The following is a 20,536-nucleotide window of genomic DNA, read 5'->3' as shown; positions in this document are numbered from 1 at the left end:
AAAACTCCATCCTATACCAATTATTATCTTACATCTCTCTCGCATGCAAAATTAAACCTTTATGCCTTTTTATCATGTACAGTAAGATTATTATTATTATCCAGGAACTTCCCATGCTAAAATATCTTTGCAGAGTGTTTTTTTTGTTGTTTTTTTCAATTCAGCATAAATTTTACGTATACAAGTGGTTTATTAGGTTTGGGGTTTGGTGCATATTAATAGCTAGTAGACTTTTATAGAATACATGAAATTTTGTTGGGCTCTTGAAAGCTGTTAAAATTTAATAAGCAAAGAGATTGACCTAACCTACATGCACAGGATCTGCATAATTTCTTCAATGACTGGAAAGATGTATAGGCTTTTTTAAAATAAAATGGTTTTCGAGTCAGGGTTTATGCAGTTGCCTAAAACCAACCCAAGGGAGCCTTTTATTCAAACAGCCAAGCTTTAGACACACGGACATCTAATCAGCAGTTTCCAACCCAATTTTTAATTGCAGAATCACATGTGGTTACCTCACCTTTACCCCCTTGGGTTTTTTGTATTTTTAATTATGTTTTGCTCTTAGAAATCTTAATAAATTAGGTCTGCTTCTCTAGTACTGAGTGATGGGGATAGAGGTTTCCCAATGTTCACGCTAACTGAACGGTGAACCGTGTTTTTACTGCTCTGGTAGTGCCCATGTCACCAGAGATGTCCCTCATTTCCAAACGGTTGCGGGGAGAAATCCTACTCGGCGCCGCTGAAGTCTTCGAGCTTCCCTGTTGCCCCCACGTGCCCCTTTCTAGCATCTTACTGTGATTCATTATGAGGTTGAAGTATTTTAATTTGTGGAATTGCTATATTTAATCATCAGAGCCGATTACTTTAGTCTAGCTAGATGCCCTTTACCGTTATTAAAAATGCACTTTTGCTGCATTAAAAAAAGCCTGTCTCAAAAGAATGTATAGAAAGGGATTTGGTGGCATATAGTTCTGTAGGCTAAAAAAATATTTAATTAAATACTAGGACAACACTGAGCTGGAAAAGTACTGAGCATCACTTTATTCTGTTTTCTTCCTGAGTGTGGCTGGTTTTAAAGCCCCAGAGTGAACCTGTGATGTCCTGGTGATGGACAGGCTGAACCTCGTCCTCCGACTGCAGCCCTGCCGGTACCATCGCTCCGGCTGCCTTTTGTTTGGAAGCTGTTTTGATGGAAAGTTGAAAATAATCTGTGAAAAGCCCCTTTTACAGGGGGCAAATTACTTCTGCTTGCCAAGGTCACCTTGGTCCTGCTGGCTGTGTCCCGTCTCCCTGCTCAAAGGGTGGTGGGCTCTGCTGACCCTTGCACCCACGGCTGAATGTGAGCTGGCTGGGCGGGGGTCATATTTGCACTCATTTTTTGACCCTGTAAAGCTTAATTCCTGTTTTTTAAAAAAAAATATATATTTTCTGCGTGTGTCCCCAGATCCTGTCCTTTTCACTTCTGTAACGTTTTTGTGGCAGCTTAATGTTCTTTCTCTCTCTCCTGATGCCTCGCGAAACAGCCATGCAGTCACAGGAGGAGCTGGTTTTATAGCAGGATCAGCAAAACAGCCAGGCACAGTCTGCTCTCAGATGTGCGGACTAAAATAACTGAAGAAATGTTCTTTTTATTATTTCATTGTAACGATAAATAATCCCTTTTCACTGTAGCAGCTAAAATATTTATGTGCGTTTTATTTAAGTCAATGATGCCCTTTCAAGTCAAAGTCAAGAGGTGACTATTTGCAGAATATCTGTTTGGGGAAAGCACTGAAGGAAGCGTTATGTGTTTGGTGGTAATAGGTTATACACGTTACGTTCCTCCTCAGCTGATCATAGTGCATATTTTATTCACGCCATTTCATAGCAGCAGCATCATCATCTTGTGAGGGAGAAGGACTTCACTTTATTCTTACAGTTAAAGCTTGACATAATTCTACAAAACAGCTTAGAATGAGGGAGGATACAGCGTGTGTTGAAATAAATATATATTCCAGAAATTGAATCTATTTTTAGAAATTAAATTTGCCCATCCATAAAAGCATATGAAAGGTCACTGCTGCTGTTGAAGATTGCCTGGCAATTCAGTTGCATCAAATATCAGAAAGAAAATAAGATGTGTGATGCATGGGGGACAGATTGTTTAAACTGCTCAGCTTTGCCCTGGAAAAAAAGAGCAGCGTCTGAAAGGATGCGAAGGAAGCGTTTTACCATTTACACAGGGATTCAGGTGACCTGGCTTCATGTTGGGGGGACACTGGGACAAGGGCGGAACAGAGTTTCTGAAGGAAGCTTGAAATCTAAAAAGAGCCAGTGACCCCCTGAGGTGCAGTCTTGTGTCCCTCTCTCATTTCTTTTCTTTGCTCCCTGAGAAATAGGTTTGTTTTTTCCTTCCCTTGCAGGGGCAGGTAGCACGCTGTGACACTGCTGGAGCAGAGAGAGGTGTCCTGAGTGAGGGGAGAAGGAATCTGGGTTTTCTGAGCCCTCGATGCCTTCCAGTTTTTAAATCCATCAAATCTTTCAGATGATAAAATACCGAACAGATAGGATCATTCCTTTGTGGTCAGAGGCTTCTCTATTTTAATTTTCAGTTAAACGAATAAATAACATGAAATGTAGCTACTGCTATTTTGACACTTCCTATTATTAGTTCAAAATGTTTATTTCTGCTTTGCTGTCCTGTTTTGATCAATAGGACTGGATGGTCCTAGTTTAAAATACAGTGAGTAGGGCTGTGGGAGAAAATGCTCCTGTGTGTTCTGGAAATACAGTAGTAGCATTACTGCTCAAAGATCTTGCTATTTATCTTGGTTTCCCTGGCGTCTTTTGAAATGCCAGATATCTCTACAAAATTCAGGCTCTAAATCTGTCCATGCTAATTCTTGTAATTGTCTGCAAAACTACAAACCGCCCTGTCACTGTAGGGTAACCAAATAACAGCGGCCTCAGACTTCTCCGTCCTACAAAGTCATTTGTCAAAAAGATTGCCTTCCAGTTGTGCTCCAGGCTGGAGGAGGCGCGGGAAGCATGGGGCAGGGAGGAGGAAGAGCTGCGGCAGCAAGCGCTGGGGAAGAGCTGCATCTTCTGCACCCCATCCCAAACCGCTTTGGGGGGGGGGGGGGGGTGTTGGGGAGGGGGCAGTTAAACCCAACAGTTTCATTGCAGCCACAAAATGCTGGCTTGATGGTAGTTACAGTAGCAGAGCTCTGGTGTTAGGTGCCCTTGGTGCAATACTTGACCAAAAACCCTGTGTTTTCCACCTATTTTCTCCATAGCCTCCATGGAGGCTACCTGCCACCAAGTTAGTCAGTCACCAGCTTCTCCCAGTGGAGAAACGGGATGTTGTACAAGGCCTGGTGGTACAAGGGGAGGGTGTATGGAGAGATCTGGGGATGCTCTGATCTGTGAGGGAGCTGGGGAAAACAGGATACAGGGGGGAAGGCACAGAGAGGGAAGGCTTAGGCGTCCTGTGAGGGAGAGGAGGTGGAGGGTCCGGGGGGGGTGGAAGGTCCCAGGAGGAGCATGTTGCATGTGGCAAAGAGGGATCTGTGGTTTTAAGTTCCCTGTGTATGCGGTTGTGTTAGGCTCCCTGTGCCTGCGGGGGTGCAGGGTGTGCTCCCCTCTCGGCCGCTTTTTCCCCGTGCTCCAGCAGAGCTGGCCAGAGGGGAGAGGTGCAAAAGAGCATGCACTCCTTTCCTTCCCAGAAGATGCAGATGGCAGACATTTGCAAGCTGCAGATTTGGGATTTGGTTGTTCTATAGTTTGTCTCAAAATTTAGGGAATCGCTCTGTTTTGCGGTAGTTCAGAGTTAGCCATAAGAAGGGTCGTCTGCTGTGACCGCTGCACCCTGCAACAAAGCCTTGGACGAGGAAATTTAAAGGTGCCACAGACCTGGAAAGCCTTGACTAAGTTTACTTTGGTTTTAATCTTTAGGAGCCTCTGCCTGTGTAATCTTTTGGACTTTGTAGTGCTTGTTAACGAATCCTCCTCTGCTCTGTGCCCAAGTGATGCTGCGGCTTGAAGGACCGTTCAGTGCTGCGTTTGAAGGTTCGGATTTGGCTCAGCTGCTTTCAGCAGGCACCAGAGAGTCTTTACCTGTTAGTTTTGTGCATCTTTTCTTAATCGAGACTTCTTTTAACTGCTTCAGTTTTGCCGATGAGTCCTTTTCATTCCACAGAACTGGAGCAATTACTTCTCTTAGCCCTGCTCCTGATACAGCCAGAGTGCTTCTGGGTTATTATCTATGGATGCCTGCTCTGAAATGATGGGATAGACAATTGTATCTTACCTGCAATCATAATTAATCACAGTAAAATGGCATTGAATTGCTCACCAGTAAAGTGTATCATCGGTCCCCTCCCTCCTCCAGCCAAGGGCTTGGAGAAGAGAAAGGACAAAGCGGTGCAAGTGGCGCGTGTGAAAATATTCCAGATTCTGGTCTCCAGCCTCTGGACCCGGAGGGCTTTTGTGTGTGCTTGTTCTGACAAAGCATGTAGCTTTCACAGGAGGATTTCTCAAATCTGTGTTTTTGCACAAAATTAGGGCATGGACAAGGGCCTGGAAGTGGCTGTGGGGACATGTCACTTCTGGTGTAGCCCATCCTCTGGTGTAAAGCAGATTTTACTTCTAGTTCTGTTTGTGCATGGAAAAAGTGAGACTGTGCGTATTTACACGTGTGAAGCTCTTCAAGTGATTGTGTTAAAGCACTTCCAGCGTGTACCAGTGGAATAAGAGGCAGTGAGTGAAGGAAGGGCTGTCCCCATTTTACATGTTTCAACCTTGGGCGGAAAAAAAACCAAAGTGACTCACCCCAAAAGTCATGCAAGAAATCCCACATCTCGGAGCGTGTCACGCAAAGGGACAAAGCGAAGTCTTTCAGAATTAAGGTCACCAAGAAGTATAGTATTTTTTAATGTTACACAAACTCTTTTGGAAGCTGCCCAGGGAGTCACTTAACACCGACTGCACGTCATCTGCTTGTGGCTGGAGAGATGTCCCAGGGGCTGCAGGTACCATCGGTGGGTGGGTTGGTGGCCTGTGGATCCCTGTGCAGCACGATCACTCTCTGATTAAAGGCTCCCGACTAGTCCCACCTTCCCCAGGTGAGTAGCACCACAGATGCTGAGCACGATACACATCTCCTCGGAGAAGTTTTGGTTTTGAAAGTCATGAGCTGCTAGGTTACTTGTCAGCAGATGTTTTGACCGGGGCAGGGTGGCTCTGTGGGCAGAACGCATCGTTTCAGGGAAGGATGATGCTGTTCTTCAATACAGACAGGAGCTGAATTTTGGGGAGGAGGCTTCTAGAAACGGACTTAATGTTTGAGAAGTCCAGGATTAGCGTATGAGCTGAAGGCATCTCTTAGGACGAGCAGCAGCAAAGTGGTTGTCAGTGTTTAAATGGTTGCTGTTACCCGTCCGGCACCTCACCTCTGTAAGAGAAATGGGATGCCTTCTCGCCTCTGGGTGCCTTTGCTGTGGGCTCTGGCTTGGAAAGACCAAACCGCCCCCATTTACGTTCTGAAGAGTCTTGAGGTTAGAAATTTTTCAAAAAGTTTTCTACGTGGGAAAATGAGTAGGAAATCAATAGGGAAGATAATTACTTTTAACTTGGAGATATTTTCTCTGCTCCTGAACAAAAATGTGCATTACCACGGACGATATGAAACACTGGACCTTATGACCGTGCAGTCATGTTTGGAGACAGTAATGCAGACTCTTGAGATGGCTGTTTATAGTGAAGAGAAGCCCTTCCATGGGCTAATGTTCAATGTCAGATGAGAAATATCCTAGCAAATGTTTTTCAGCTAATATACATGTATTTATAGAAACTAACATCAGAGGCCAGCAAGCCATAAAATGAATTGTACAATGGTTTATTATCTTCCTTGCAAATTTGACTGAAGAACTCCTAAATGATCTTATGCAGTGAAATATAACACCGCTGTTCGACCTCCAGCTGTCATACAAACAGACAAACATTTTAATGTTGAGAAATTCCTGGGTCAAATGGTAGTTTGGCATTCTCCAGCTCATTTATATGAATTTTTTGTGGTGGCTAGGATTTCTATATTCTTTTCTCTTTCAACACGCTGTTTCGTTATAGGGTGCTAACACTGCCATGAGCCAAAAAAAAAAAAAAATTCATTCTTAAGTGTGACTATAAAGAATTAATGCAGCATCCTCACCCCATGCTTTGCAGTTTTCAGTGATAAAATGGGAGCTGGTTTTGGCTCCCATTTTAATTTGTGCAGCACAAGGAGCTCCTGGTCTGGTGGAGGGTGAGGGCAGGCGATTTCTTCCGTTGATAGCTCATCCGCGGGAAGGCATCCCGTCCTCAGTACTAACTGAATAATAGCTTGAAAGCAGGATGGCGCAGTCTAACCGATCGATTTGTCATTGGCTGACCCGAGAGGGAAGATGAAAAAGATTCAGAAGCAGATAAATAATTGACATTACTAGCCTTGAGTCCATTCAGCTTGCAACCTTTTCTCCTTGATATTAAAGACAGCTGAGTTGCTTTTGGCAGCTTCTTTCGTTGGCCCAGGCTCCCCTGCAGCCTGAATGTTAGATTGCAGGAGGAAATAAAAATTAGACCCGAGCGGCAATAGGTGTTTGCGTGTGCTGCGAGTAGAGGGGTTGGAGCATGTGCCGTCTCTCCTTCCACTGCGTGTCTGCGTGGCCCACAGGAGCAGAGCATTTTCTGTATGTAGAGGCATACATATATATAACATGTCAGGCATTCGGTGCTCTGGGAAGTAGTGGGGTTTTTTTGCATATCCCAATACTTTTCATCTTCCCTGTAATGTGGCATTTGGTTAATGAATGTGCCAGAGTGAGAAAACCCAAAGGAAACCCCTGGCTGTTTTCCCAGGAACTTTATTAATTTTGCAGCTCTCAGTTTTGAGGAATAGGTAAGGTCCCTACCCCCGCTCCAGAGAGGCTCTTAAGTGTTTTTTAAACTGTTATTCTTAAAGTAGGTTAAACTGTAGGTGCCTGAACCCTTAAGGTACCCTCTCAAGGTAAGGCACCTGCAGAGTGTGGAGAGAGAGTCTGCTTTTCCCAGTGCCCTGGCACGGGTATAAATTAGAAGCCACCAACATGAGACCATCAGACCATCGAAAACAGTGATTTTTGGTGTGGGATCTGTAGGTGAAAGCACAGTGTAGTCATCCCTGGTTGCCCCAAGCCCCTGGCTTGATCTTAGTTACATGAAAGCCAAGCGGTGCTGCGTGTGTTCTGGTCCTGGAGCATCAGGGGGGTGTTTGGGACCAGTGATTAAGTGACTTAAATGCTGCACCCCATCAGGAGCTCACGGGCTGTGGGGTCCTAAATCGCTGAAGCACAAAATAGTTTCCACCTCGGTATCCTTCTCCCTTTCAGTGTGGATCTTGGCACCTGGAGGTTTCTCTGCTCGTTATGTCTCTTGCTGTGCCCTTGTGCTGTGCCTGAGCTTGCCTCCATTGATGCAAATGTTTTATCTTAACCTCTTTTTCATATTTCTTTCCCGAAATTTTTCCACCTCCTCTCTCTAGCCTTCTCTGTAAATGTTAGATTTAAAAGGTTATGTACAAACATGTAAGTTAAAGAAGTTGCCAAAAACCTTAAAATCTAGAATCTTTAGATTTGTCTGCTATTATGCAGAGAAGATTGTGGAAGCAAATATTAGTCATTCACATCATTTTCTGTGTTGAGTCAACATCTATTTTTAGGTGTGGAGCGCATAAAGACAACTCTTTGACACATAAAACACATAAAGACATCCATTTGACATCATTTGTGTTTGGGCTAAGGCTCGGGAAGAGGGGAAGCCGATTGCTGAATGCATTGTACTTGTGATGGGACCCCCTCTGTTTCCTTCCAAGACACGTTTTAAGGCATAATGGAGGAATGTATTGATCTGTTTATGTTTAAATAAATCAAGGTGAAGTGCAAAATGTTCAGGTTTGTATCCAAAGCTGTTTCAGATGTGCTGCGAAGTAATTCTTTGTGATCTGTGCTGAATACTTGCCATTAGGCTTGATCCAGGAAGTATTTTTATTATGTTAAACGTGTGTATTCTGAATGTATATATTATTTTTAAAGTGCAGAAGGCTTTTTATGCACATACTATAATTATAAATCTGATTCATAGGTAGAAGAGCAGTTAAGAGAGTCTTGATTTAATAATTTTCCAACAGCGTACATGCAGTGCCTCAGCTAGATTTTCTTGTTTGCTTGGTCATAATATTTTATGGTCTGGTTCCGGGCTTATAGTGCAAGGGAACGTCTGGTGATAAATCGCAGATATGACAATGAGTGTCAGCATACAGTTCCCCGAGCAGATGTTCATTTAGTCTAATTTCACCAGTACTTTACTGTTCATCCAGAACAGATCTTGCCAGCTCAGAATGAAAACACAAAGAGAGACTAGCACAAAAGATCACTCTGCAAATAACCTGATCTGTTTCAGACACTTGGAGGGGAGGAAAAAAGAAAAACATACTGGAACTTCAGAGCGCCACGTATGTGCGAAGGTTATTACATGTTGGATACAGTAAATCATCCACACACCCACAGCCCATAGGGGTAAACTTACAGAGCCGTGCGTAGGAAGTTGCACGCTAATCTACCTCTGAACAATAGTTATTTTGTGCCTGCACTTAAAGAACCCTTGCGCTTGTTATTAAGGTCGGTCTCTTCTTTGTTCCTCCAGCCTTTCCTGGCTGTGTTGGTTTGCGCTCAGACGCTACCTGTTCCGCAAAGGGTCGCTGCTTGTGAAAGAACAGAAAATAATCTGTCTATTTTAAAACGCAGAGGTTTTAAAATGCTCTACCTTACTAACACACCTTTCCTGTTCTTCCATCCGCAGGTGTCGTATGCCCGTCCAAGTTCGGCATCGATCAGAGATGCGAACTTGTATGTCAGCGGCCTTCCGAAAACAATGACCCAGAAAGAACTAGAGCAGTTATTCTCACAATATGGGCGCATCATCACCTCACGGATTCTGGTTGATCAAGTCACAGGTTAAAAGAAAACTTTTTTTGATACATGCATGTTTTTCTGGGAACGGCAAAATTGTCGAGGCTTGCTGGCAGCTGGGTTTTAAGACAGTACGACTGCCAGTGTAAAATGCAGTACCCGGTTCTCTGTAAGCATAACTGTTTGGAGGCACAACTGCTGCCTCTTTAATGAGGTATCTCAAAATGCAGAATGTTGTTTACTTAAAATGGTTATATTAAATATGGTAGGGGCTGATTTTGGAGAACGCAGCTGGGGAAGGGCATTTGTCTTTGTAGGACTGACTTTAATTTGCAAGCTGTGTATTCTGTGAAGTCAAAACCAACATTCAGTTTGTTTGTTACATAGATGAGGCTGTTCCTACAAATATTCATCTGTTCGCATGTGTTTGCTTCCCAGGGGTTTCTCGAGGTGTGGGATTTATCCGTTTTGATAAGAGAATAGAGGCAGAAGAAGCCATAAAGGGACTAAATGGCCAGAAGCCTAGTGGTGCTACAGAACCAATTACTGTGAAGTTTGCCAATAACCCCAGCCAGAAAACAAGCCAGGCACTCCTTTCACAGCTGTATCAGTCTCCCAACAGACGCTACCCTGGACCACTTCACCACCAGGCTCAGAGATTCAGGTAATTACCTGGAAAAGAACTGAAGTTCCACCAGCAATGACAATGTGGGGCAGGTGCTGCGCAGGAAAATATGCTTTAGTTTGCATAGGCTGACCTGATTTTCTTTGTAAAATTAAATATTCTTTCCTGGAGAATGAGGAGGAAAATCTGCTGACAGTGGTAGTCATGTTGTATTTACTAAAACAGCTGAAGTACTGTACAATCAGATCTCATGAAGGCTCATAGAAAAAGGGAGGACAGAATAGAGTTACACTGATAATCAAATGAGCAGTGACTATCCTGTTCTTTCACAATTCTTTTTGGTAATGCTTTTATTTTCTGCTAGATTATTACAGTTTTGATGCAGCTTAGACTTTGATGTTAATGACAGTGGATTGGTAGCAGGAAAAAAGCTGAGTCTGTTCCAGTCAGCAGCAGTATCATTAAATGTATTAGCCTGAGATATCTGCTCTTAGTATAAAGAGACCTTGTATTAGTCTCTGGTGTGATTCTTCAGATACTTTGGGGGAGGTTTTATGCTTTGCATTCTGAATATACTGTTTCCATCTGGTACGTAAGCCAGAGCTAGCAATACGTGATGTTCTCATTAATTTTATATTTTATAATAATTTTCAGGCAAGCTAGCATTCAAATAAAAATTCTGCCTTCAAAAAGGAAAACTTGAACGTATTCACGTAACTGAGTTGCATGCTGGCTTTAGAGAATTATTCAAAAGTAATTTTAGTTTTTTTCAGTGATGAAAAGTGCTAATGAATTAAAGATCATTTAAAGTCAGTCAGATACGTTAAGCTCATGCTTGCTTTTATCTTTGGCACGCAGATGTGTCCATTGAGGTTATCACTGAATCCTTCCATGGACGGAAGGACTTCAGTGTGCCCCCATGGAAAGCAGATGATTTTATTCTGTGAAATTCGGTGGTCATCTAGATAGACGTATTGTGGAAGATTATTACTAAATATATGTGATATAGTGGGGAGAGTGTAGTATGTTAAAGCAGTTAGAATCAAGAATTCTTCCACTTTGAGAAATCTTGGACTATAACATCTTGTTTCCAAGTTAACTGTAAATACAAGGTGACTAGTTGGATTTTTTGCAAAAAAAAACCAACATACTAATATTGTCTAAAAAAAAAAAAGACAAATCAGAAGTGGATTTTTTTAAAACCAAACTCTGGAAATGAAGGTTTTCTAAGACTGTAGAAAAGTTTAAAATGACTTTAAATGCTGTGGTGGAAATTTAAGCACAACCTCATGCTTAACAAAGCGGGCCGGGAGTTGTTAGGCTCCTTAGATGTGTGGGAAACTTGTTGAACGTTTCTTCTTTGAAAATGGAACGCTATTAATAATAGTTCCATTGAGCGATCTTGCCATCTGTGAGACATTAACCCAAAGACCCTCCTTCTCTTTTCAGGCTGGACAATTTGCTTAATATGGCCTATGGCGTAAAGAGGTAATTAGAATTCCACAGATTGCCAGATGTCCGTGTTGGCACAGATTGGTGCTACAATTTATTTTTTTTAATTCACTAACTTTATTTTTTTTTAATTCCTTCTTTTCTTCCACCAGCATGTCAAATTCTTTTTAAGTTTGGACTTCAGTTGGTTTTGTTACTTTAAAGGCCACACATGCGAGTTCTGTGGGGTTTTTTCAACCTTTTTTTTTATTTACAGGTGGGCTTCTCAAATGGTTTAGGTGCAACAGCTACAAACATTCAAACTGCAGCCGTCTTGCTAAATGGCACTTTTTCCAGATTCAGAACTATTAACTAAGTTTTTAACTAATCTCCAATCATCTGATAATGGAAAACCTAACAGTCAAAAACAATATTACGCTGCTGTTGTCTAAATCTCACAGTAAAGACCTTCTTTCTACTACACGTGGCTTCACAAGTTTGACTAGAAAATACAGCTGTGTGCACCTCAATCAGCCCTCAGTTTCTTTTGTTACAGGTTTAATACTTTGAAATTTTCTCAGTGCTTGAGATTTGATTTTTTTTTCTGTTCAAAATAGCTCTGTGTGTTCGTGTGTATGTGCCCGCATGTGTGATAAAGCTCAGCTGATTTGTAAACATTTATGCTGTTTCATGAGTATGTTCAATGTTTGATCCGGAGCTGAAATGAGCTGACGTGTTGTTAGCGTTTCTTTCAATGGCACGTGTCAACGCAGGCCACCTCACAGCAAAACAAAGGTGTAGTCTTACTCCTGATGTTACTGTAAGATCTCCAGCCGTCCCCCACAATTAAGATGAGAACATACTTCTTAATCTTCTGAAATGCTCTACTCGCCATACTTGAAAATTATTTGAGCTTTTTGAAAGCTCACCCTGTAAAATGGTATGGTAAGTATATCCTTACACTAGCTAGTAGCCAGCAGTAACATGGGGGTTAACTACTGCCACAGTAGAGCTGTCGTACAAATCAGACATTTTAAGACTCCTTACAAAAGTATTAGTCAAAACAGAGGCGGTCGTATCTTCCCAGAAGCAGTGCCCCTGGTGTTCGTTAGTACGCTCGTTACGTGTGCCGTACCCTTGGTGGTGATGGTGATACGATGAGTCAGAACTTACCACCTGAGTTTGTCGCATGCCGCTTCTCCTGTGCATTCTCCCCGCTTGTTTCTTTCTTGATGCATTGCGAAAAACGGGGCAGAACTCTCAGCCTCAGGTATCTGTCAGGTACAAGTAAGCGTCAGAAGGATGGGTTTGTTCTGGGAGTTTTCCCTGGATTTGCTGCTGCTTTCCCTGGAATTGGACTGGCAGGACAAGCAGGGCTTATTCTGAGCTAGTGGGGGCTTGAATTCTGATCTCCCGTGACCTACAGAGGGAGAGAGAGTTAGCTGTCTTTGGGGGTTACGCATCTGCTTTCTTAATACTCAGTCTGCAATGTTAATCTTAACTCACAACAGCGTTTGGGGTTTTTTAAGTTGTTTTGTTGGCATCTTGAATTAGTTTTCTCCTCCCAGCAAATCCTGAAAACTTCTACTTGCACAAGCAAACCCTGTATTTGCAGGCATAATGTCACACAAAAAAATACTGTATTGATAATTCCTGAAACTGCCTCTGAAACATCCATAGTGTGGCGTTTCTGGGGTTTGGGGGTCAGTTCATTCTTTCCCCATGTTAATTATGTGGTTAATTATGTGGTACTGATGGAAAGTGAGATGTGCTGGTGTGGAAAAAAAGTTTCATTGATACTAATTTTGGATCAGATCACTTGCTAGTAGCAAAGCCACTTATGCACTAGGTTATCTTGTATCTGTGTCAGTGCGCTTGCGCTAGCTTCGTGCCTGTTTTCTGGGATGTACGGCAGCTCCTGTGCTCCTGGTACATACGTAGTTGAAAGCTGCATGGCTCCTAGAGGTTTCCAGGGAGAAGCCTCTCTCCAGTGAACTGTCTGAAACTTCTTTAACCTTTTCCATCAATGCATCATCCCTTAAAAATGCAAAACTTCATAACACCCTGTGTGACATGTACAGATTTCACAACGTCACCTCTTACAGGGTGGTGCCTGCACTGGTCATGTACTTCCTCTTAAATTTAAAGACTGCAGAAGAGGAGCGTTTGCTGGCTTACACTGCTGGTACAGTTGGCACTTGTCAGGAATGGGCTTAAAGTCCCACCTTCTAAACGTCAAAAGAAGCTGAAGCTGTTGGCTTCTGCAAGCTCCCAGCCCTGCCCTTCTGATTTACAGTGCCACGTAGGGTGGAAGGAGCCGTATAAAGTGGCTGTATCCGGCTGTCTTTTTTTTTATCAGCTGGGGAAGTACCATGGGTTAAAGCTGTGCTGAACCATTACGATGATGTTACTGGTTAAAGTATGCAGGAGAGAAACTAAAGTGTGGTGAGTAGGATTTGCAGAAGTGAAGTTCAATAGGAAAATTGCCATGTGTTTTTAATAAACAATGTCTGCGAACCTGCACGTATGTCTGAGGATCCAGTGTTGTGAGCAGTTGCGAACTTGCTCACGTACAGCGTAGCTACACCCCGGTGATGTTCCTCAGCTTAAGGTGTATATTCCAAGTGTCTTTTTTGCTTGAATACATGTAAAAGTGCCATCAGAAGTCAACGTAATGGTGGGCAGCCATCAAGTGTGTAGTTTCTTTTATGGCTATTTAATATACGCTGCATAATATTGTGCAGATTGCGAAATGCGTGTGGCAATATTGTAAGTGTAAAAGGAGAGGTTTTGGAGAGCACACGAGCTCACTCGGTGACATTGAGTCCTCCCCCCTTCACTCCCTCAGTCATCACTCAGAAAATCCTGAGGAATTATTATTCAGTTCTGGTATTAAAACTCATCGTATTGAAGGTACATGTGAAACTGGATTTTTATGAAGACGTTTCCTCTGTGCAGTTGTTATTTTAAACCATATCCCAAAGTGTAGCTTCAGAAAGCGTGTCATTTTTTTCCAAACTGATGAAAGGAAAATTATGTTGATCCTGAGGGTTGATACTGCTTAACATCTTCATTAATAACCTGAGTCACAGGCTGTGATGCGCCCTCCTTGCATTAACGGGTGACACTAAATTGGTGAGGAAGCAGGGGCGGTCACCGTGCCGTTGGCCACAGCTGCCACTGGGGAGACCTTGACAAGCTGGAGGAATGTGGCAAAATTCAGGAAAGACAAATAAAGAGTTTAGCCCCCGACTGCTGTCTTCAGCTACCTACAAGGGCCATTAGAAAGGAGATGAAACTGAGCTCTTCTTAGAGGTCAACTGCGAAAGGACAAGGGTCAACAGTAACTGGTCATGGGAGGGGAAACTCAGCTGAGTATAAGGGAGAATCGTTCATGGTAGAGCCCTGGAGCAGGGGCTGAGCAGTGGAGTTCCCATCTGTGGAGAGTTTCAAAACTTTCCTCTGCAAGACCATGAGCAGCAGGTCTAACTTGAGAAGTTAGCCTTGCTTCAAGGAGGAGGCTGATCAGATGACCTCCATAGATCCCATCCCACCCATATTCCGTGGTGGTCTGTGTTCATAAACACACTCCCTGGCTTTAGCTTCCCAATTCAGATGTTTGAGTTAAAGATAGCAGGTCCCAAAAGACAATGAGATGGGCAAGTTGGGGTGCTAGACTAGATTTCTAGGAGGCTGTCTCTCTTGAATATCCGGATAACCTAAATTCATGGACATGAAGTCTCACAGTATGAAGGTATTAATTGACATGCTCATTAATTATTTTTATGCACTGTTTTACTTACTCTACAGTTGCTGCATAAATCTTCTTTACTATCTGGTCAGCTTTAGGACTTCATTAACTGGGTGTTGTCCCTGTGTATGTCAATTAAAAACTATGTTAGGAGGAGAATTAAAAATCTACCACTCACAGACATCTCTCTAAACTTTAATAGTTGTTTTTTTTAGCTAAAGAGGCTACTGTTACAGCTGAATCCTGACAATGGCATTTCATATTAATCTCTTCAAAGTCTTGAAGCTTTTTGGGTATTTTTCACTGCAAACTAGTAAGAGGTAAAGCATTTCCTTTGCCCTGAAACGATACCGTCTTAGTGATGGGAATAAGTGGCAAATTCTTACAGGCCTTTTTAAATGAACTCACGTTTATAGCGACACGTGCAGGCCCTTCTTGACTTAGATTGTTCTTAAGCACTTCTTTTGTTAGATCTTTGTATAAATCTAAGTAGGGCTCATCCTTGAAGGAAGATGCCCAGATTTGGTCTGTTCCTTAGTACAGCTCCCTCCACTTCAGCAGGAGTTAGAGACCAAGGGTGGCCATGTAGTCATCTTCCAGGGATAGGATCAAGAACCTTCCTTAACATTGGCTTATTTATTTTAAAGTCTTGGTTCCATGTAGCTTGTGCCAAGAGATATATTTAGAATAGACCCCTCTTTTTACTTGGTAGGTTTTCTCCGATCACAATTGATGGTATGACGAGCCTTGTCGGAATGAATATCCCTGGTCACACCGGGACTGGATGGTGCATCTTCGTCTACAACTTGTCTCCCGACTCGGATGAGAGCGTGCTGTGGCAGTTGTTTGGTCCCTTTGGAGCAGTCAATAATGTCAAGGTGATCCGTGATTTCAACACCAACAAGTGCAAGGGATTTGGCTTTGTCACCATGACCAACTACGACGAAGCTGCCATGGCGATTGCCAGCCTTAATGGATACCGTTTAGGAGACAGAGTATTGCAAGTTTCCTTTAAAACCAATAAAACCCACAAATCCTGAATTTCATATCCTTACTTACTAAAATATATATATATAAATATATATACGAACAAAACAAAACAAAAAAAAAAACTCTTCAAGGCTTATATTCAACCATGGACTTTATAAGCCAGTGTTGCCTAAGTATTAAAACATTGGATATCCTGTGAGGAACAGGAAAGGATTTTATAATGCTTAGAAAAAAAAAAAAACCTTTGATGCATTGAATGTTCTTTCATAGCTGTCGTTGTTGAATATAATATACATAGATAACAATGTGCAGGGATTTTTACCCGGCCAGCTAGTTTTACTACCTTCCTTGAAGGTGGGTCTTTTTAAGATGACCATTCACTCATTTGAAAAAATAATAAAACAAAAAACAATTTTTACAAACTAATGGGATTAAAGGCGAGAAAAAAGATTTTTGTTTTCTTTTCTTTTTTTCAAAACATCGATTGAATCAGATTGGTAAACCCCCCACATAAATTAAAGAGGAACAATAAAAATTGCAAAAAGAAGAACATAATTTTGCAACTTTTTTTATTTTTCCTTTTTTCTTTTGTATCATGTGAACTAAACAGTCTTCTGTTAGGGAATGGGGTAAAGGGGGATACCTGATGACATAACAATTTAAATAACATTAACAATGTTGCCAAAGAGGTGGTCTCTTTGCTGAAAATGGGTTTCAAGAAAAATCTATTTTTATAAAATATAAAGAATTTTTACAAGAGAATCTGGATTTGAGAAAAAAAATATTTTGACTGGCTAATTTAGGGGAAATTGACAACTTTGTCATGTTCATACTGCACTGGTAACTTTTTAGAGATCAAGATGTGTGTTTTAAACTGGATTAGTAGATTGTTTTTTGAAGGATGGGCTACAAACAGATGATCTTCGTATCTTTTCATAGCATGTAATAAAAATATTAAATACAGTACGGGAGAGTGTTCTTCCCAGGCACGCAGTTACCCACAGTCAAAACCCAAAAGCAAGGAGATGAGTTGCAAGACGGTTTTTCTTTAAGTCATCAGTATGGGATATCAGCAGAACAAAAGTTAAAAAAATTAATTTTTTGATCAAAAACTTCCTTGGTTTGAGCAGTAGGTGCTACAAAATTATTTACATATCTTAGTATCATAGTTAAATGTAATGTGTTTAGAAAAAATACATTTGCTTTAAATTTGTTAAGAATTTTCCAATTCACTTTATAGCCCAAGCTAATATAATTGGGCTGTGTTGGCACATTTGGAACACTGTTTATGTTGCTTGAAACACTTATTTATTTAATTGCCGATGTGATGCATATGGCCAAAATCAAATATAGCTAGTTTGGCTAGTCTACTTATTTGTTTACTTAAACTATGGGAAGAAGCATATTATTGTGTCATTTTGTTGTGTGTGTATGTGTATATATAATATAAATATATATATATATAAAGTTATTTTTTCTTTTGGTTAATTTATTATAAGTTGTAACACTTTGCTAGTTTTGTTTGTATATGTCTTAAAATGTTTTCTTATGATACTTAAGTGACAGAGGTATCAAGGTAACTTGTGTAGAAATATTGTTTGATATATTGTCATGTTTGTTGTGAATATTTTTTCTTACTGCACAGTAGAAAAGAAAACAACTGGGTCTTTATTTTAATGTAATTCAGATTGGGGAAAACAGAGCTAAGGGAACAAAATGACTGAGGGGGTGCTCTCCCATGTCCAGTGCACTGATCATTTTAGTATGTTTGTGCTTTGTACGGTTATATATTTAAAACAAAAAAGGGTCATGCTCTTCCCTGAGTACTAGAAACAGTTACTCGCTATGCATAATCTAGTTGATAGTTAAATTTGCTATTGCTTTTCTTGTCTTGTTATATAAAATCTTTTCAATACAAGTTTAGTCTTAATGGTAATAAAACGTTATGGTTATTTATAACTTGTGCTTATTTTGTGCATTTTTTCCATGCTATACCCACTAACTGCATGTAGACTAAGTATTGTTTTTTCACACTGAAGAGGCAAACTTTTGTAGTAGACAAATAACTAAAGCAAAGGCTGCATCATAATTTTATCAGTTTTTTACTTTAACAATGTTAGATTTTAGTTTAAAGGAACACTCATTCAATGTTCAGGGAAACCTTTATACATCATCTGCTATGAATGAGCGCAGTTTGCTGGGAAAGTTTTGATGCATTTGCTAAGCATTAGTGGGGAAGGCATGTCAGAATCTTTTCTCTACGATGTGTTTTACTATCTGAATAATAATAATAATTTAAAAAATCTTTCTTAGGACCAGGCAGTTGTATACTTTAGTTATAATGAATGACTTCATGTTAACCTTGCTAGTTTAGATCATTTCTGAGGGAAAGTATTGTAAATGTTTTTTTCATAACCTTGTTGTGTTTGAATTATTTGTACTTTAATTGTCCAGACAATAAATGAAAGTGTGTAGAATGGCTATGGACTTTCCACCTTTTTAACCGTGTTCAGATGTTTTAGTAATCCCAGCCGCACCTCAGGCGAGGTGGATGGTAGAGTCTGATTTCGGAAGCAAGGTCTTTGAGAGAGAAACGTGCTAGTCCAACCAGATTGAGCATATTCATTACTTGTTTTTCCTTCCGAAGGTTAGAAAGAATCTGCCATTTAATTTAAGATGTTGAACACCAAATACCAAACTGTAACTGTAACTTTATTTATTTGAATGTGGAAGATACTGACGGATTTCTACTATATACAGTATTTTTACACAATGGAAAATATTAACTCAGTCAATATCAACACTTAACAAAAGTAGCGAGCAAACTTTGGCATTAATACAGTTTTTAAGCCATCATATAGTTTGACTTTTCTATGAATATGCTATGAATGTCATGCAATATGAAACAGTGTACATATTATCTGCTGTACAACAGTATATATGATCACATTCCAGACTTGATTCTTTTCACCATGTGTTGCAACTAGAGTTGATACTTCTTTCAGTTGACTTGTTTGAATCCCATTAATACAAATACTCACTTCATGTTTATGTTCTGTAACATTCACTAATGGAGAATATGTACCTTGTAAAACTGCAGCATTGAATTTCGTAACCGAGATTAGGAAAACTATATCAAGAGGGCTGGAGGGACGGTGTGGTTCTTCAGCTCCTTCACCTATTAATAAACTCGTGTTTTTGTGAGATTAAGTTACCATGTTGGTTATAATAATTAATTTCAGGCCACAGAATGAGTTTGTTCTTAAATTTACAGCTTGCTTAATTCATCCTTAAATCAACCTGCCCCTTCCATCGTAAAACGCAGACATTAATTTGCTCCGTTCAAAGACATGGCTCTGAAACATCATCCTTCCATCTATCTATATATGTATATACACACACTTCTGATATACATATATACATACACTTCATAACACATTGTAACATGCACCAGCCCATCTTTAAAAAAACCTGCACTTTCCATGTAAGGAAGAACCGTAGTAAATAGCGTTTGTTACAAAACAACACTGTGTACCTTAGAGCACTTGTTAGGTTTGTTGCCTACACTCTTTTCCTGTCCTTTCTCGGTGCCTTGGGCTGTCAGGAAAGGAGGGAGATGAAAATCACCGTACGGTCGAGGTGCTCTTAAGACAGAAACGTGACCGTACACACTGGTGTTCTGCTGTTGACTTCAGAGAGGCCAGTTTTGATCCAGATTATTTTCCCGCTTACGCCTGAAGGTTGGCTGCTGCTGTTCTGTATCTCCTTCGTGTAAGGTACCTCTTCCTCCACGCCATGCAGCCCACATTAGTGACCTTCGTGAGCTGTACAAAAGCTCACATACACGCATACCCCAAGGAAGGATCTGGTATGAAAAATTTACTCCTTTTTGGGAGTATCACAGATGTACGCTGGATAAAAGTGGTCACAGTCAGGCCCATGTCGCATTACACTGATCCCATGTGAGTGTTTTTAGAAAGTCCTGCTGAAACACAATTTCTGCCCAGCTGGGATCAGAACCAAATTTCACTCTCATTCAGAGTAATCAAGTTTTATATTTCTTTCCTCAAAGGGTAATCACTCTTTCTGCAATTAGCAAGCCTGCTGCATAAATGGAAAATCACCTGGGGGAGGGTGTTTCAAGTGTGTTCACTTCATATTCCACATCAAGCTACCTTGGGCACAGTAATGGGCTTTGAATGAACGGAGACGGCAGCGTGTGTTGAAAGTGGTGCCTGGCATATTCAAGATAGCAAAAATTGAAGACTCTCCACTGCTATGGGAAGTCACCTTCCTGAGTGATGCTGGATTTGTTGCAGACAAATGCTCTGGTGCCATTAATGGCTTCCATGGGGATGGTGGGGCAGGGGCCTGGGTGCACCGCACCTAGCAGAGGCTGGTACCTGGGTTCCTGAATCCGCCTCGGGGTAATGAACGGGGAGAGGCACACCGAGAAGGTGCTGCGGGGAACCCCTTTCTCCATCACGGGTAGCAGGAGACAGGCAAGGCTGTTGACTTACGCATCTCACTGGTGCGACCACAGATAGATGAGGTAAAGCCAGGTCAGCACGTGACGACAGAAGAGATGCGCGCCCTGCCCTGGAGATCTTGCAGAGGGAGCTCGCTGCACAGAAGTAATTCTTTGTGCATACAGAGCAAAATGAAAGGAGACCAAATCCAGCATAGCTTCACGAAAGCTCCGACATCTCAGACTAAGCTGGTATCTCTCTTCTAAAAATAACTGACTTAAACCCAGAAGATGTGATGGAGCCCATC

The 20,536-nt window shown here is 41.3% G+C and overlaps 1 protein-coding gene across 6 annotated transcripts in view; it reads left to right on the top strand.

Moving 5' to 3' along the window:
• ELAVL4 (ELAV like RNA binding protein 4) overlaps positions 1 to 18,805 on the top strand; it is a 66,784-nt gene extending 47,979 nt beyond the window's left edge. For all 6 annotated transcript variants that reach the window (XM_063343451.1, XM_063343450.1, XM_063343453.1 and 3 more), the window contains 4 exons: positions 8,854 to 9,007; positions 9,402 to 9,627; positions 11,038 to 11,076; positions 15,483 to 18,805. In XM_063343451.1, the coding sequence (XP_063199521.1) occupies positions 8,854 to 9,007; positions 9,402 to 9,627; positions 11,038 to 11,076; positions 15,483 to 15,810 (747 nt within the window). In that variant the 3' untranslated portion in view covers positions 15,811 to 18,805. The remainder of the gene's footprint in view (positions 1 to 8,853; positions 9,008 to 9,401; positions 9,628 to 11,037; positions 11,077 to 15,482) is intronic.
• Positions 18,806 to 20,536: the final 1,731 nt, after the last annotated feature.

This window comes from Chroicocephalus ridibundus, chromosome 8, assembly GCF_963924245.1.
Source record: "Chroicocephalus ridibundus chromosome 8, bChrRid1.1, whole genome shotgun sequence".
Lineage (NCBI taxonomy): Eukaryota > Metazoa > Chordata > Aves > Charadriiformes > Laridae > Chroicocephalus > Chroicocephalus ridibundus.
The sequence above is the reverse complement of the archived record's forward strand: the minus strand, read 5'-3'. Positions and strand labels throughout refer to the sequence as shown.